Below are 18072 nucleotides of genomic sequence, written 5' to 3'. Positions count from 1 at the left end.
TGTGAGTCGAGAGTTATGCATTAAAAACAGGACTGGTCTTCAATCTCATGGCTATGGGAAACTTGAGAGCTTTAGCTCTGCACTACCCTACTGTGCAGGGTGCTTCGAGCATTCTAGAGTTGTGTATTTCGGCAAAGCTCATTTTAAGAAGCTACTTTTCTTTTTACTGACACTTAAGCTGTTATATTATTTCAGACTTTAACTTACTTTCATTTTCATGTAACATCTAAACAAGTTTAATGAACAAAGAGCATGCAATTCTGTATTTAAAAAGATTAGCATATAACATTTTAGAGTAATTTTAGAATGGCTAGGGTAAGTTCTTTCGGTTCAGGGTTAAGCATAGAGCAAAAACACACACCTGCATATACTTCATCAATGGATTAATTCTACTTCCGGGGGACTGTTTTAAACAGCGGTAAAAAAAAAAACCGTGGTGAAATACCGTGAGCTGCGTTGACAGTTCCACAACCCGTGCTACGTACGACATGTACGTCATACCCGTGTCATTGGATGGGCGGGCACTGTCTCTGCCTTCCCAGCCCAGCATACTCTTGCTTCCTCCTGTTAGACATGGCTTCGGTGGTCGCCACCAGGTTCCTATCGGTATCCCTCAATTTACTACCCCGAACTCGGCACGTCCTACTTCTGCCGCGCCGACTGGGATACTGTGTGGCTAGGAGTACAGCCCGCGGCTTCAGTTCGTCTCTCCGCAGGCTCAGGTAAGCAGAGGCAGGGAAGTTAGAGCCGGCTGCGCAGGCGTAGTGCATGTCGGCAGCCAGCGGGTGAAAGTTCAGCTTTTACCGTCACCCACCCGCCGGTGAAAACTTGCCCTTCAAATCGTTGTTCATTTTAACCTCCTGTTTGCTGTTGGTAAATGGCAGGCACCGTATCCTCTTCGCAAACTCTGCGCCATCAATTCTGTATATTCTTTAAGACCTGCCGTATTCTTCGGCATTCGTTTATATATATCGTAATTCGACAGTTTATGTAATGAGCTTTCGGGGTGTGGACAAAACATGTTTAGTACGCTATTCAAATCAATTGGGATACTCCGGCTGACCAGCTGTACGTTCTGTGTGTTAACTCTCGACAACTCACTATTGTAAAGAAGATGTTCGTACATTGAAGTATTGGTCTGGCATGTCCAGGGGTTTTAACAATCATCGACCAAGCCATTTGGTCTAGCTCGTATGCAGTATATAGTCGTGTATTATCTAAAGTGGATGAATGTGTATTTGGGAACGTTTAGGTGGGTGATTAGTATGTGTACTGTACAAAGGGATCTTATGTCAAATGTATTATAAACATGACTGTCACTTTACATATTCCTTCCAAGGGTTTGGAGTTGAATGAGGTTCGCAAAGCAGCATATAACTTCCAATTTCTATCCCTGGGTTTGTTTTATAGACCAGCTGGAGTGGAGATGTTTGAATCTATGGAGGTTGGTCAGGGCTCAAATCCTTTAGGGCTTCTCAGACGCAAATCGGGGGTCAGCAGAATTGTAATATGCACGTGCACTTGTGGAATGTTGATGCATTTTCAGCAGTCAACATTCCACAGTGGCCGTTAGGTTGAAGAGGCTGAAGCAGCAGGCTGTGGGGTCTTGCAATAAAGTACTTAGCTTCATCTTACCTGTGTCCGGTGAGATTTTGTCGTTGGCGACGAGGATTTTGCTTGACCCCGTCCTACGTGTGCGCCGGACGGTTGTCCCGTGCTACCTGCCCATCCCTGGCGTTGTTGTGCGAGGACGTGGAGTGGCCTGCATCGGATCCCTGTGGAGCTGTCTGCCGTGTACCGTACCCCCTTCATCGTTAGGGGCAGCGGTGACCACAGGGGGGCTCCGTCGGTGGGCGTGCGGTTCCCCCACGGTGACTGGCTGCCCAGGAGCCCAGTCGGGGCATCGGAGGAGGGCACGCCGGTTCGTGGGGGGCAGCTGCGAGTGCGCAGGGTGCCAGGAGACTCGCGCTGCCGGCCGCTTGCCATCCCGGGTTTCCAACGGCAGTGGCGGTTGCAGGCGGGTTTCGTTCGTCGTGGGAAGTCACCACCCGGTGTTCGGCTGCTCGGGGTCCAGTCGGGGCCTCGGAGGAGGAGAGGCCGTCACCGCATACGGAGGCCAGCATCCTCGTTCCTCGTAGGATGCTGAGCGCCGGCCCGTAGCCCCGCCCCCGGCAGTGTCCGCGTACCAAGCTGCTCACCGCTGTCTCCTGAGGGAAGGAGGAGGGGCTGCAGTGGCGCGGCTCAGCAATCAGCTGATTGTTGCTGCTCGGCTTTTGGGAAGGGGCAGGAGCCTCATACAGACACTGTCCAAGGACGCCCAGAGTCTGGGTTGCCACAAGACATCCCTGATCTGCAATCAAAGGGGCCGTGGTGGTAAGGTTGGGGCATTCAACTGCTGTGGAGCCCTGGCAGGTGGAGTTTGGTGCATCTGGGTGGGGCTGTGATCGCAGGAAGTCCGTGTTTGCATCAGTTGGTTTGTTGTGACTCACCCAGTGCAAATTCTCCGGCTGTACTGCATTTACGTGTGGGTGCACGTGTACAAGGTGACAGTGGGGGACATTCGCCATCTCGAGGGAGCAAGGAGTATTGAGGCTCGCACAGTGGTGGGCAAGTTCCTGTTGGGGGCCTGAGGAATAAGGCACCCTATCTGTCCAGCCATGTTACATACGGCTGCCAGGCCTTCGCCTGCCTTTTTGCCAAACCCTGGAGAGCCTGTTGCTCCTTGGGAGCAGTGGGTGGATGCCTTCAAAGTATATTTGAGGGCTGCTGGTGGGGCAAAGTTCAACGATGATGAAAAGGAAGCTGGATTTCTGAATTGTATTGGTACTGAGGGGTTGAGGGTTTTTTGTCACTTGCCTGGAGAGAATGTAATGGTTCAAGGGGGAGGTGAGGGTGAAATGGTGATAAGTACTTACAAGACTGCTTTAACGAAATTGCAAATGCGTTTTGGCAAAAGAGTTAATGTAGTTTTAGAGCGATATAAGTTTTTCTCTAGGGCGCAAGGTTCCACGGAAAGCATAGATACTTATGTTACGGCGCTACGTGCGCTCATGGCTACATGTGGGTTTCCTGCTAATGGGCAGGAACACATAAGGGATCAGATTATGATGAAGACATCCAATCGGAGAGAGGTTGTGGATAGAGAGTGATCCTTCACTAGATAAGGTGTTGGAGATTGCTAGAGCAATTGAAGCTTCTAAGACGAGTGTACAAATAGTTACTGAAAGGGATATGAATAGGGAGATGGTGCATGCCATAGTGTCAAGGAACAAGAAAGGTTTGTATAGAGCTGTGGTGCAAGGGAGTAGAGCATCTAAGAGTAAGGAGGGGTGCAAAAATTGTGGCTGGTCGAGTCACACTGCTGACTCTAAATCCTGTCCTGCTTGCAATGTTGAATGCAGGAAATGTAGGCGTTTGGGCCACTTTGCACGCATGTGTAAGGGGCAGATGGTCGCTAGTGTGGCTCCAGAAGACTCTACCATATTGTCAGAAGGGGCATCAAAAGGTGGCTCTAATCAAAGTGTCATATTACATGTGGAGGGAAGTGGGCGGAAGGGTCCATGGGTGTCGGTATTGGTGGATCAGCACCCTGTGGATATGCTTGTGGATTCGGGGTCACCTTATACACTGGTGGCTCCGGATGTGTATCAAGATGTTTTGGGTAAACAGATTTCTACTTTGTTGGCTCCGGACATCAAACCATGTGCATATGGGCAGAGTCCCATCGACTTACTTGGTTACAATTGGTCGAATTTTTCTTTCAAAGGGAGGCAAACTTTGGGTAAATTGTATGTGGCTTCAAAGGGGACGAGTGTGTTGGGTTGGGATGAGCAGGCTGCACTAAAAATACAGATTCATCCAGGTGAGAAGGAACCGGTTCTCAGTGTCATGGAGGGTGCGGGACAGAATGACATATTGGTTACTCCTACAGTGCTCATGAGTGAGTTTCCAGAGGTATTTTCAGACACCCTTGGTAAGCTCAGAGGTTTTACACATTGCATTGTTTTGAAGATTTGAAGAAGGGTGAAGTTCCTAAAGTGCATAAAGCGAGGGGAGAGCCAGTAGTGGCGAGGGAGGCATTCAAAGTGGAATTGGCTAAGTTGCACTCAGCAGGGATAATTGAGCCCATTAAGTCCTCAGAGTGGTTGTTTCCCGTGGTTTTAGTTAAGAATGGTGACGGGAGCATCAGAATGTGTGTAGATCTCCGGGAGCTAAATTCCAGCATATGGGTGGATCGGCATCCTTTGCCGAATATTAATGAGTTGTTGTTGACATTAGGAGATGCCAGATATTTTTCAACTTTTGATCTGTCAACGGCGTACCATCAAATTTACCTGCACGTTGAATCTAGACCCCTTACTTCATTTGTGACTCCGTTTGGGGCATACAGATTTTGTCGCATGCCATTTGGCCTTGCTTCGGCTTCGGCTGTGTTCCAGAGGTTGATGCAGCAGATGTTGGGAGTCAGCTATTTTCAAGATGACATTCTGGTCTGGGGCAGCAGCAGGGAGGAGCATGTCAGGGTGAGGAGGGTCATGCAGATTCTTAAGGACAAAGGTCTGACTGTAAAATTAACCAAGTGTCAGGTAGGAGTGGAGGAGGTCACATACTTGTGGCATATATTGAGTTCACGAGGTGTGAGCCCCAAAGGGGAGTTGGTACAGGTGTTGAGGGGTACACCAGCTCCGGTCAATAAGGATCAGCTAAGGGCTTTTCTGGGCTTTGCGGAATACTATGTTAAATTTGTATCCAATTATGCTGAAAAAACGGTGGCCATGAGAGCTCTCATGAGGAAGTGTGTAAGATTTGCATGGTCTCAGGAGTGTACGGCAGAATTTGAGTTGGGGCAGAATTTGAGTTGGTCAAGAGGGATGTGGAGAATGCTCCTTGCCTGAAGTCATTTGACCCTAAAAATAAAACTGCTCTGACTGTGGATGCAAGTGAGGTGGGTCTGGGGGCAGTGCTGGAGCAATGGATAAATGGTGAATGGATGCCAGTGGCCTTTGCCTCGAGGACTTTGAGGGATGTGGAAACCAGGTACTCAGTAATTGAGAGAGAGACTTTGGCAGTGTTATGGGCTTCTAAACACTTCAGGACATTTTTGTGGGGCATACCCTATATTGTCTGAACGGACCATAAACCGTTGGTGCAAGTGTTTTCTACCAAGGGAGTCATGGCGGTATCCCCGAGGATTGCGAAGTGGTCAGTACAGCTACAGGATTACAATTTTTCTTTGCAGTATTTTCCTGGAAAGTTTAATGTTGTGGCAGACTGCTTGTCCCGTTTGCCTGTTGTGGAGGTGGACAGTCAGGCAGGCTTGGTGAAAGAGGAAGACTTGCAGGAATGTCAGGTTGCTTTTGTGGCTTCTGCTGTGGAGAAGTCGTTGTGGGATGTGGAGTCTGAGGCCGATCTTGAGTTAAAATGGATTAGGGAAGGTCTAGTGAAAGGTTGGCACACGGTTAAGGATAGGCCTGAAGGGAAAGTTTATGCCCAAGTTCTGCATGAATTAGCCGACGGTCCATGGGGCGTGTCTAGGGGAAGTAGGTTGATACCCCCTGTAGTCTGAGAGGTAGAATGGTGGAATTGGCACATGTTGGTCATTTGGGTCGATCTTTGACCAAGAGGAGACTCGGGGAGGGGTACTGGTGGCCGTCCATGGACAAGGATGTTGAACAAGTGGTGAAAGACTGTCAGGCATGCTCTGTCAGCGATAAGAGCAAGGTACTGCATCTACAACCTGTACATCCTGTAGAGGTTCCAGAGCAAGTATGGTCGAAATTGTCTTTGGACATCATGGGTCCATTTGAGTGTTTAGAGCCTGAGTCTAGATATATGTTGGTGTTGGTGGACTATACGTCCAGATGGATTGAGGTGGCGGCGTGTTCCTGTGTCACAACCAATTCTGTTATTGCCTTCTTGAGGAAAGTATTTGATCGTGAGGGATTACCTGCAAGTTTAGTTACAGATAAAGGGGTGCCGTTCACCTCCAGAGCAATGAGAGAATTTTTGGAACAGCATGCCATTTCCTATTATAGGACAGCTCTGTATAATCCTTCTGCTAATGGATTAGTTGAGAGGGCCAATAGTACGATTAAGTCAGCTATACAATTGGCTTTGGCCAATGGTTTGGATTGGCAGGAGGTGGTGACACAATATCTGGCTGCATATCGGAGAACCCCTGCCATGGTTACGGGCAGATCTCCATTTGAGCTCATGAGGGGCAGGAAAGCAGGTACAATGTTGAGAACCCTGGCTATGGGTGGTGGCGGTCCATGTAATATGGATTTGTAGGCTATTCATCGCAGCATTTTGGCGCGCCAGGAGGCCACAGTGTCTTCACAAAAGTTTAGGAAGGAGTTGAACGTTAAGCCTGGGGATGAGGTGTACATAAAAAATCCCAGGATGGTTCACAAAGGCTACAGCACGTTTTTGCCCTCAAGGAGAGTGGTTAAGGTTGGAAAAGGCCATGTGCAATTGGAGGATGACTCTGTCTAGAGTAAGAGACAGGTGGTGGTGGATGGCTGCAAACGCGTGGAGAGGGCAGGTGTGGAGTCTGATCCGGAATCTCAGGAAACAGTGCTGGATTATGATCCTGTGGGTTCACAAGTGATCAGGTTCGAACAGGAAGAGGTTGTCCCACTTCCAGGTTCTTTGGGTGCAGAAGTGAATGTGGAGTGTCAAAATGCTTCTGATCAGCAACTTGATGTAGGATAAGAAGGGGGTCGTCTGGCCAGGAGGTGTGGTCCTCCTATAAGGTTCAGAGATTACATTTGTTAAACGTGAAATTTAGATTTTATGGTGCGTCGCACCCATGTCGTCAATCTTTCTATATCTATTTGTATTTGTAATGTGTATTAATTATAAGTCATATAATCTTCTGTTCATATTTCCATTGTTCAATTTGTGTTGCGGTTTATCCTTTTACAGGATGTTAACATTTTTGTTATGCAAGGGAAGAGGATATGTTGTAATATGCACATGCACGGGCACTTGTGGAATGTTGATGCATTTTCAGCAGTCAACATTCCACAGTGGCGGTTAGGTTGAAGAGGCTGAAGCAGCAGGCTGTGGGGTCTTGCAATAAAGTACTTGCCTTCATCTTACCTGTGTCCGGTGAGATTTTGTCAAGAATCCAGGTCCCCCCTCTACGTCTGTTGGCCATGAATCCTGCCACCTTGAACTTTCTGACCCAAACAGGTTCAATTATCATGGACCAGCCAGAGGGAGCTGTTACTCTTGTAGCCCCCCTGCCATTTGAGGACCATCAGCTAGATGCCTGGGAGCAAATGGTGGGAATTATGTTATATGTGACTGCCACAATTATGGGAGCAATTCCTTTCGGCATGTTTTAATTTTTACAACGACCAAAGCGGTAAGAGAACGGTAGCCCTATTCAGAACCTTATCTAATTTTGTGTTTTAAATAGCTATGACTGTCAGGGGTGTGCTTTCCCGGTGATAGCGGGGGTTGATTTCAATGTTCGCTTGGGCGTATGATAACGAGAAAGAACTTTCGTTGTCGATTGAAAAATGTGCTTGGTGGATCTAAATACTTAGAGCAGTGCCCTAGTCCTTTCGGACATCCTGATGGAGTATGGTTTGTCAACGGTAGATTTTACTCTAATGCTGGAGGGAATTATACCTTCAACAATGGAAGCTCGTATAGCATTATAGATTGTATTGCATTATAGATTGTATCTTGATACCCATGAAGTGGTGGGGCTGTTGGTGGTTTTGAGATCTCCGAGAGGTGTGAGAATGATCACCTCCCTCTGTCTCTCAAGGGGTTGGGGTGGGGGAGACGGGGGGGGGGGGGGTTAACACTGAGGAGATATACACGCAACTGCTGACTAGGGGTCCACAGGGTTGGGTGCTTTGGTAGGTGGATAGGGAGCCTAAACTCACAAATAAGGTAGCATTCTCCAACAAGGGTGTCGTCTATGATCTTTTTGAACCCTTCCCCTGTGGCTATAATTAACTCCTGCTTCTTTTGTGATCAATTGTAGGACAATCTTCAGATTTTATGAGTCTGGAAAATCTAAATCATGACTGTTAGCCAGCTGCAAAGAGAAAAAGAGGTGCCTACTTGGCGTCCCAGATGCTAGGCATATTATGATATGGTATGGCATTTATAACGTGTCTATACACAAGTGTTTCAAGGCCCCGAAGATAGGATTATAATAGGAATTGATTAAGAGATGAGCTGAGATTGCCAAGGAGCAATCAAAGGCCTTCTGGATAATTGCAGCAAGGAACCTGAATGGGCCGGATTTGGGTCATTTAGAAACCCCAAAGCTTGTGTTGCAGAGAAGGACTGGATGCAGCACTTTAGCTCCTTGTACAGCTGCCGTTTTGTTTCTGACTGGTCAGAGATCGTGTGTACAACCAACTGTGATGAGTCTTTGCCCTTATCTCAGTTACTGAACTCTCCTTTGTAATAAGGAGACAAACATCAAGCCCGGGCCTGGGTCCAGATGGGCTATCTGGATCTATTTGGTACCAACACTCACCTGTGGGCCCCCTTTCTCACACAGGACAACTGGGTTAAAGAACATAATCTCCTGACTGATACTCAGATGGCATTTAGGCCAGGCATGGGTACAGTGAACCTGTGACTTTAATATGTATTTGCTCCTGGCAAAATATGTGCCTCTTGTGGGCTCTCCTGTCTACGTGGCCTTCATAGATTTGAGTTCGGTGTTTGACCACGTGGAGAGGAGACTCCTCTGCGTGGCTTCGGACCAAATGGACATACCAAGACCCCTGAACCGGATGATGGAAGCCTACCATACCGATTCCAAGTCCCGGTCTGTTATGGTAGAGTGAGGGTGCTGACCTATCCTATAGAGGTAGTGAAGGGTGTCGGCCAGAGATGTGTCCTTGCTCCACTCCGTTTTTACCCAATATCAACTCCCTTATGCCGACTCTAGAAGCTAGTAACGCTGATGCCCCCCATCTCACAATTATGGGGTAGGATACCCGCCTTCAGTTATGCTGTTGACACGTACTTACTTGCTAGAACTCCTAAATCCTTACCGGTACTTGTGGATTCCTGCGGTGGCTATATGCAGGATGGAAGACTGACGGCAAATACCACAAAATGCTGTTGTGCGTTTCTTGAGCACCCCACAAATAACTCTGCAGCTCTCATTCTCTCTGAATGGCCATAGGCTGCAGATCTGGGGATTAGCTTTAATGAACGCCTCTCCTGGAAGTACAACAAAGGACTAAAATGAATCGGATTCACCACAGTAATGAGGCAGTACTCGGTTCAGTACATGCTAAAGATTCACAGTGGAAAGGCGGTTGGTGTGGGGGCTTATGGATGCAAGCTATAGGGCTGTGGCAATTTGGGGACTCTACGGGGGGGGGGAATCTCTTTCCTGCTTGTCTCCTTGGTGTTCCCTTTTCCACTTCCTCATATATTCTACATCTGGAAACCGGCCTATCATTATTTGCAGACTTATTATCATTGAGGCTGAACTTGCCATGTGGGTCCGCAAAGAGGGAACTCTTATTGACTGTTGCTTTAGAATCTTCTGTGCATGGAAAATTGCCACAAAATTGTCTCGCTTAATTTTATAAAAGTTTATTTGAGTTGCCTGGGTTTGACTTACTATTTTGAAAACCCAGAAGTATCGCCAGCCTTTCCACCCAGCTGCTTAAAGACGCATTTTTGAGGTCCTGAAAAAAGAAAAAGAAACGCCTGGGAGGAAATGAAATTGTCCTACAGGGGCCTCGCTGCACACTTTACCATGGTCTCAGATTCCTACCTTGAGCAGGGCCGCCTAAATGGCTTCCTTTCAAATAGCATATCGTGTAAATGGTTGGGAGCTCAGTTGTCCGGCAAGAAGGAAACACTACTGCATTTTGTGTTCTGCCCCTTTTTTATATTGACACCCAGAAAATATTCATACTGTATTTCCTCAGGGCTGGCTCACGTCTCTGGAGATCAGGATTTCTGTTTCTGCTGTCTCTCCCCGACCCGGAGGTTGCCTTTGCTCTTGCATGTTTTTTAAAGACAACTTGGAAACTGAGAATTTTTTTTTTTTACTAAAATGGCTGCGTCCTAAGCTGAGTTTTGTTTTTAAAAATTTGACTTGACTATTCTATAATGAATTAAGGCACAGGATTTATTAATCTCCCTGATTACAAGCAAGAGGAACTGGGCAGAGGGGAAATGCCCTGCACATGTGACAAAGTTACTGTTTATTCAAAGCTTTCATAACCAGGATCAAGTTGTGTACAACGCAGTATTCTCACAACACTTTCTCGTCTATCTCAGGCCTGTCATCCTGTTTTTAGGCCGTGCCACAAAATAAAGATACACTTCCAAAAACTTAAGGGGGAACAGAGTTGCTTAATAAAATAGACTACATATATAAAATGTAGGGGATTAGTACATGGATTGGTTGAACCATATCTAGTGGCTCCTCCTGAGACCACCTCCTAAATGTTGCAACTACAGGTATGTCAGGTTAGTGTGCTGTTATTGGGTTATGCACAAGTGTGAGCTTAGCGTGGAAGGTGAATAGGGATTGGTGGAAGAGGGTCTTCTCGACCTTGGAGCTTTGGAAAGTTACCAGCCCAAGTGCAACTATTCAAGGTGGTGGTAACAGCCCTGGTGGTGCTGCTTGTACAAGTTACTATCTCCTATCCTCTAGCCTTGAGTCAGAACCTTGTATCCTCTAGCCTTGAGACAGAACATTAGCCTTTGAACCTGGTATTATTTTTTTATCATCCTGTCGGATGGGAACAACTATCTCAGCTTGGCTCGAATGAATAGACTTTGTGTCGCAGGTTCAGATCACATGTGCACGGACCACAAACTTTATTTTTCCTGCTTGCGTTTATGAGGATTTTCAGCTTTTACACACGCACGTGTCCTATCTTCTCTGCTAATATGAAACTTCATCTCCCCGGTATCCTTGGCAAGAAAATGCACAGTGGCTGCACTGACAGCCTGGTTTGCGTGTCTCTGCGAAATCAGCATGTGAGGTCGGTCTCTCTTTCTCCCCCCCCCCCCCCCCCACTTTCCATTAATTTCAATGTTGCTGTGGCTTTTCGTTTAAACAAAAAAAAAATATTTTTGTCATTTTGCATGAAAAAACAAACGGTAACGACCACTTTCCCCTCCCTTCATACTACTTAATTCTTAATCTATTTTTCCCTTGGCATATAGACCACTAAATGGGATGCAAAACGGATGGTATCCACTTCCAACTAAGGACAGAGCTCAAGAACCACATGTTGCTCGTCCCTCCGCCTCCGAGGGTGTCTTCCATCTAGATCTATATGGCCGCCCATGTTAGTTGCGTATAGCATCAGCAAGCAGTTCATATTTTTTTTTTGGTAAAAATCAATTCAAACTTTAACAATATTGATTAAGCACTAAACACAAAGAGAAAGAAAACATACAATAACTAATGATCATCACGTAGAAATAATCAAATCACAAGTCAGCAAAAAAATAAAAATGACAGAATAACGCATTAAAAGGACAGTCTCCTGTAAAGACGCTGGTGGGGGGTGTCTGTACTTCCGCTCTCTATATGGTAGAGGAGAGGCACAGAGGACCCTATCCAAGATTCTGTTATTGGTATGTGGTCGAGCAATCCAGGCCTAGCTTCTCAGGAGGTGATGCAGGCTGGGTCTTAAGTACAGTGTAGTCCCCAAGCACCCACAAAGGAATGGCCGCACACTGTATCGGTTAAAACACAGTCTTTATATAATTAATATTCAAAGGTATATACAATATCACGATAACGCACTTTGTGCCTGGAAAATCAACAATGGTAAATATATACAGTTCTAAAGTGGTATCACGATTATTAGATCTCATTAAAGTGCACAAACTATGGTCAAAATGGCACACAGATCGATAAAGGGGAAACCAGCAGTAGAGGGAGGAAGGAAAGCAAGATGGTTGAACAATTGGCAGACTACTGGACTGGTCCCGCTACCTAGACACAGTTCTGTGTGGAGATCCCCCCGCCCCCCCCAACCTGGGCAATCTGTAGAATAAAGATGCAACCCCAGTCCATATATTGTTCACACTAGACTTCCCAATAGTTCTGCAACCCCCAAAGTACCTGGTGTTGTAGCGTTCCTCGTCGGGGGAATCAACAGCATTTCTTGAGTGCCCTCCCTTTGAGGCAGGAGTCACGGGTCGTCGAATGTCCGACGGAGAACAGGTTGAGCTACGCTGGTGAAGTGGCTGCGTCGTTCCTAGCGGTGCTCGTTGACTGGGAAGCGTAAACGTCCTGCAAGGAAGAGGCGTGCGGGGCACCTCGGTGTCGATAGTTCTGGACCGCAAAGAGTTTGAAGAACTGTGGCCCAACAAGGGCGTCAAGTCGTTGGTGTCTCTGTGGTCTTTGGGTGGCAGGAAACCCACCGGCAGATGCTCCTCGGCGCGTCGACTGTCGGGCCTTCTCCAGCAGGATACAGCGGCGACGATGCGGATGAGGGCATCCTGGGATCAATGAAGTTCTTAGGCAAAACGGGAGCACGGCGGCTCCATTCGTCGACAGCGGTCGTCGACCGTGGCGGACAACAGTCCTATCGCTTCTCTTTGTGATTCCGCGGCTGTCCCCGTCTCGGGTTGGCAGCCTGTCGAAGGTCTGTCTACCAGGGAGCTTTGGCAAAGGTCTGCTGCTGCATGATGGTCCCTCGTAGCTAGGTAAGAGGGCGCCTTACCAGGTCCTCTCTGGGTCAGTCCTTGGAGGCACAGCAGCTTTCAGATTGTGAAGGAGAGCAACAAGAATTCTTCTCGTTCAGCAGGGCTCAAGGTCAAGCTTCACTCCAGTTACTCGTCGTAGTGGACTTCAGCTTCTGAACACGATTCCTAGCAGTGAGAGGTCCCCAGATATACTGTTGATCTCCCATTCATTCCGCTGGGTCATACTCAAGCATCCAATCACAACTAAGGGCATTCAGGTAGGCAGGCAGCCAATCAGGCAGACAGTGCATTCAGGCCATTCATTTTCTCCAGACACTTACAACAAGTTATGTGTATTGGGACAAGTACCAAGCCATTCAACACTTCATACTGCATTCATACCGGTTTCGGGCAGGGCTGTCTCAGTCATTGTGTCAACCACCAGAGACTAGACACCCACAACTTAGAATGCGTATTCATCACACACTCCATTCACCCAGGTCCCACCCACAGGCGTACCCACAACATAGGGTCGTTGGGAAGGCTCCAGCCAGTCTGGTCAGCACTTCCCCACACTACCATATATGGAACTTCCACCCAACAGCCAGTCAGGGGGAAGGGACAGAGGCCCGTGTCATTTTGATGCGTAAATTTCAATTTTTGTCCTTCATGGTCTGGCTTACGTCAGGCAGGCTCCACACACTGTCCTTTTGCCTTTATTGAGGAGCCACTTGATTCTTTTCTAATCTGGTTAACATTGCTTGAAGGAAAATTCCGAGGGCCCTTGTAGTTTTTTGGTTTGGGTTATCATACAAAGTTGACCACCACAAGTCCGGATCTAGGACGCATGCTGGCATTAATGTTGGCTGTAGCAATTTTCCTCTTGCTGATCTTAACTCGGTACAGTATCAAGTGTTGTAAGGATTCTTTGTCCTGCTTACAAAGGCCACATGTGATATCACTTGCTATGCCATATTTCTTAAGATTTATTTTTGTTCTTAGGATGTTGAGTCTAAATCGTAAGTTTAGATCTTGATGGATGGGCTTTGCACTCTTTCAAGTAACCAGGCAAGTTTTTTGGTACTGTGGTGGATCTTTTTGAAAGTGTGTGGAATTTGGAAGTTGCACGGGCACTTTCCGTATGCGCCCAGTAAACGGGCAGGAGCAAGGTCTTTACTCTCTTAGGGTTGTTACATAGAGTGTCTTTTGTTACGTGCTAGTTTTGTGAAATCTCATTGCGTTTTTCTTTCCAGATGCTCACGGGCCAGAATGGACCTTTTTCGTTTTCAACTTTTAAGATTGCATATTGTGGAGGACAATCTTTTACAAGCGTCTTTCTAAATGTTGACAGTGCTTTCCATACAACCGAGACCTGCATGGGGTGAAGGCCCAACTCGTGCCGTATTATACTCATTGGAACGCATGGCGGAAGTCTCGGGACTTTTCTCCAAAACCTGGCTTCAACCTTATCCCAGGTTTCCCATGGGATTCTGAGTGCTGCGTCACCAGCGTAAGTTATTGATGGGATTACCTTTGAATTATAAAAGTCCACTGTTGGTTGAATCGAAAACTTGCCATATCTTCTTTTTAGGGCTAGGGCTTGTGCCGTGAGATGGTCCGTTTTGTCGTGGAGATGTTCTATCCATGGCTGATCGTTCTAATCGGCGCTTATTATTGCTCCCAGGTATTTTGAGCTCGTTATCGGTATGGGCTTATTGTCAACACACCATTTGAAGGGTGTTTGTACTCTTGCTCTCGGTTTTTTTGATTATTAGAATTTCCGATTTGTCTGTTTATTTTTTTGTTTGTTTTCTTTGACGTAAACGTCCAGGGCTTCAAGCTTGTCCAATATGATCAAATCGTCTGCCTACAGTATATGGCCTATTGCAGTGATGCCTAACTTTGGAGAACATGCTCTTGTTGGTCTGAGCCGATCTACATCCCGGAAATAAAAGAAGTTATAGAGGATTGCCCCCAAAGGTCACCCTTGTTTCAGTCCTCGTTTTGTTGGAATGGCCTTCGTTAAATTGCCCTTTTGATTTAACCGCACTTGTATGGAGGTGTCAGTGTGGAGGGCTGTAATTGCTGCCACTAGATCTGCTGGGCATCCTTTCTGCTCCTTCTTCGTCCACAGTATCTGTCTGTCCACTCTGTCAAAAGCGGCAGCCATATATGCACACGCGAGGTATAGCTTCTGATTTTCACAAATGCTTTTCGCTTCAACAGATTGAGTATAAGTATATTTAGGCCACAGTCGACTTTCTCAACGAACCCTGCTTGCCTGAGGTCGTAGTTTCTTGACGATTCAATCCATTCTTTCAGTCTTTTTAGGAGGATGCCAGTAAAGATAGATTTTGTACATCACGTTTAGTAAAGATATTGGGCGGTAATTCTCAGGCCTTGCTCTATCCCCCTTTTTATGTATTGGAATAATTATTGCTGTTGACCATGTTTCTGGTATTTGTTTGTTATTGATGATTCTTGTGAATAGCACGTGACGCGTGTCAGCCCACACTTCTGGGGCTTGCTTTAGTATGGCATTAGACAGACCGTCGGGCCCGGGAATTGCTGGCTTTGTTGATTAGAAACCTATTTTTCTCGTGTGCAGTCATCTTCATTCGAAGATATTCTGTATTTCTTGGAAATGTTGTCCATTTACCCTCATGGATAGGGTTGATCTGTTCCGCCCCTTGTGATTCAGTATTTTGGTTCAGTAGTCCCCACATAAATTTGGCAGCATTTTTGTTGTTGGATGATATCAGCATTTGTTCAGTCTTTTTGAAACAGTTGGGCCCTATGAGATTTGGTCCAGTTTCGATATGCTTTTTTTTTTAACCTTGTCCTTTTGTCAATTGCGCACTGGGGGTTCTGCTTTTTTTTAGTACCCTGAGCTTTGCGACAAGTGAGATTATATTTATTTATTTATTTTTCTGCTAATTCAGAATTCTGTTTGCGGTGTCATGACTATTTTGGGCTTTATATTATGGCCTTGTATTGTTCTGAAGATGGTAAGACAGGCTTCATATTCTACACTGTGTTAGTCGCTGGCTGCCAGCTCTCCATTGCTTTTTTGAGAGTCGGAATCATATTTGGTGCCAGTCTGTCTATTTAGGCCTTTGTTCACATCAACCTTGTGAGCCCAAATTTCTTGGTGTTCCGTGCCACTTTAATATTGGTTATTTGAGTGTGAACACTTAAGAATGAGTATTTTGTGATCGCTTTTTGTTATTATGTTCAAAGAAGAAATTGATTTAAAGGTTTTGCGATCAACAGAAAAATAGTTGAGGGTTGCGCTTAGGTTATGTGATGTCCAAGTCGGGTCTCCTTGTAGGTCGCCAGTTACATTACTGTTCACCTGTAGGAGATCCCGGCTTTTCATCTCTGTCAGCCAATTTTGCATGAGAGAAAGCTTCTGTTGTTTTTGACCTGTTCGACCCTCGCAATGTTTCCTCTTTGTAAAGTCTATGTTTAGGTTGCCGCAAATAATTATTGATTGAGGAGTTTCGATACTCTGCTCTTAACTCGTCAATATGCTTGGTCACGGTGTCCATGAATTTGTCACCATCTTTAGCTTTGATGTTCCAATAAAGGTTAATTATTATTTGCGTTGTCTTTTCAAATTGTGGTGTACCTCCTTTTTCCTCTTGAGTTATTATTTATATAAGTGGTGAGGGCATCACAACCCTGATAATGTTGCCTTTGTAGTCGTTTTTTCTAATAGTTAGCAGGCCTGCAGAAGGTCTTCTGTCCTTTGTATGCTTTGTTCAAAAGGCATGTGGCCTCATTCATAGTTGGGGTCTCTAATAGCCAACATTCTTGGATGCAGATGATATCTGTCGTCAGTAGCTCATCATTTAATTGTTCCCACAAGTGTTGAAAACCTAGCGTGTTCCATGAGGCTATCCGCAGATTTTTTGACGTCTGGGTATTCAGTCTAGTGACTTTTATTTGGGGCTAAGGTCCAGCTAGCCAGTCCCATGGTTTTTTTGTGTCGATTTTTGTCACAATTGGGGTTTCGCCGTTCGCTGTGTGGTCCACGGCCTTATTTTCAGCACGTCCTTTTATTCTCATTCGAAGGGCATTTGGTCCTCGCAGGACAGTTGGAGAAAACCTTGTTGCTTTGAGATTCTGGATACAAAGATGGCACCACTGATAAAGCGAAACATGCTATGAAATGACTCTTAAGAATAAACATCCAAATGTTACAACTTACAGTGCAGCCATTTTACTGTCGGCTGCCCATATATTGGCCAGACCACAAGGTAAGGGAGGGAGTGCCTCAGTCTTGCCCAGCCAGTGCGAGAGTGACATTACAGAGAGGTTGGCTCGGGAGAGGAACTTCTGGCAGAGGGAGAGACAAGAAAGTAGTAGGCAGCTGACCAGAGCTTTCGGAAGAAGCCTTTTAACTTTGATGCTGTTTTGTTTCCTTCCAATGGGAGTACAATGAATCTGTCGCTGCATGTGAAGACTGGGCGTGTAGTTTAGGAGAATTGTTTCTGTGCATTTGAACTAAACTGTTCTATTATTATAAACATTCACCATGTTCCTTGCTTAAATTATGATTTTGCTGATCGGTTTAATGTGTTATTTTATATCTGCCTTCATACTTGCATGCTTACTAAATATACCAGTTCCTTGGGAGGTACGGGATTTTAAACTGCATTAACAAGCCAACTCATTGTCAATCATTGCACCGAGTCAAATCTGCCATGAACCTTCGTTTTCCCCGACTATATATGTGCTTGATCATGCTGAATCACTGTAGAACTAGGCCCAGATATTCAGAAGCGCTGGCATGGCGTGGCTCAGACATGAATCGCTGATGACCAGGTTTTACAAATGGTACCTTTTGTGTCGGTGTCATACTTGTTATACCATGCTTCCCTTACAGATATTGGGTCCTATCTTGATCGCGGGAGCTGCTGAACCCCACAGTCCCACCAAGTGTTTGGTCAACTACTGAATAAACTAACAGCAGAAATCCCAACACTTCCAGGGAAAGGGGAAGTGGAGAAAATAGATTTCTGTCTTCTAACTGAACGTTTGAGAATCTGCAGAGGATGAGAAAAAAAGAGAATTGGTAAACTCTCTACTCTGGGCCCCTTCCCATCCTAGTAACAATTAGTACCTGTTTAGCCTCCTCGAAGAAGACTCTTTGATATCCCAAAAGATGCAAAGATTCATTGTCAGTAAGTTCTTGGATCACCTTGCACATTCAGGATCAATGGTTTCTCAGATTTATATTGTCCAATATTTCACTCCTAAAGTTTAACCTGCTTAAAACTTGTACGAGCCCATTTGCTCTTAACCTTTGAAACGATGAAACTGTTTAGTATTTGCCTCTTTTTGAATTAATCTTTGAAAAAAGCTTTTGACTTCTTTTGTGACACAATTGAATTACGAAATTGTGTACAT

The 18072-nt window shown here is 45.9% G+C and overlaps 1 protein-coding gene across 2 annotated transcripts in view; it reads left to right on the top strand.

Annotated features, from left to right (window-relative positions):
- The first annotated feature begins 466 nt into the window (after positions 1-466).
- FDX1 (ferredoxin 1) overlaps positions 467-18072 on the top strand; it is a 225192-nt gene continuing 207586 nt past the window's right edge. The window contains exon 1 of one of the 2 annotated variants that reach the window (XM_069639834.1): positions 467-722. In XM_069639834.1, coding sequence (XP_069495935.1) covers positions 514-722 — 209 coding nt within the window. In that variant the 5' untranslated portion in view covers positions 467-513. The remainder of the gene's footprint in view (positions 723-18072) is intronic. The other variant, XM_069639833.1, reaches the window with a different exon arrangement.

This window comes from Ambystoma mexicanum, chromosome 7q (assembly GCF_040938575.1).
Source record: "Ambystoma mexicanum isolate Mex_15411 chromosome 7q, UKY_AmexF1_1, whole genome shotgun sequence".
NCBI lineage: Eukaryota > Metazoa > Chordata > Amphibia > Caudata > Ambystomatidae > Ambystoma > Ambystoma mexicanum.
This window is presented reverse-complemented; position numbering and strand designations above follow the sequence as displayed.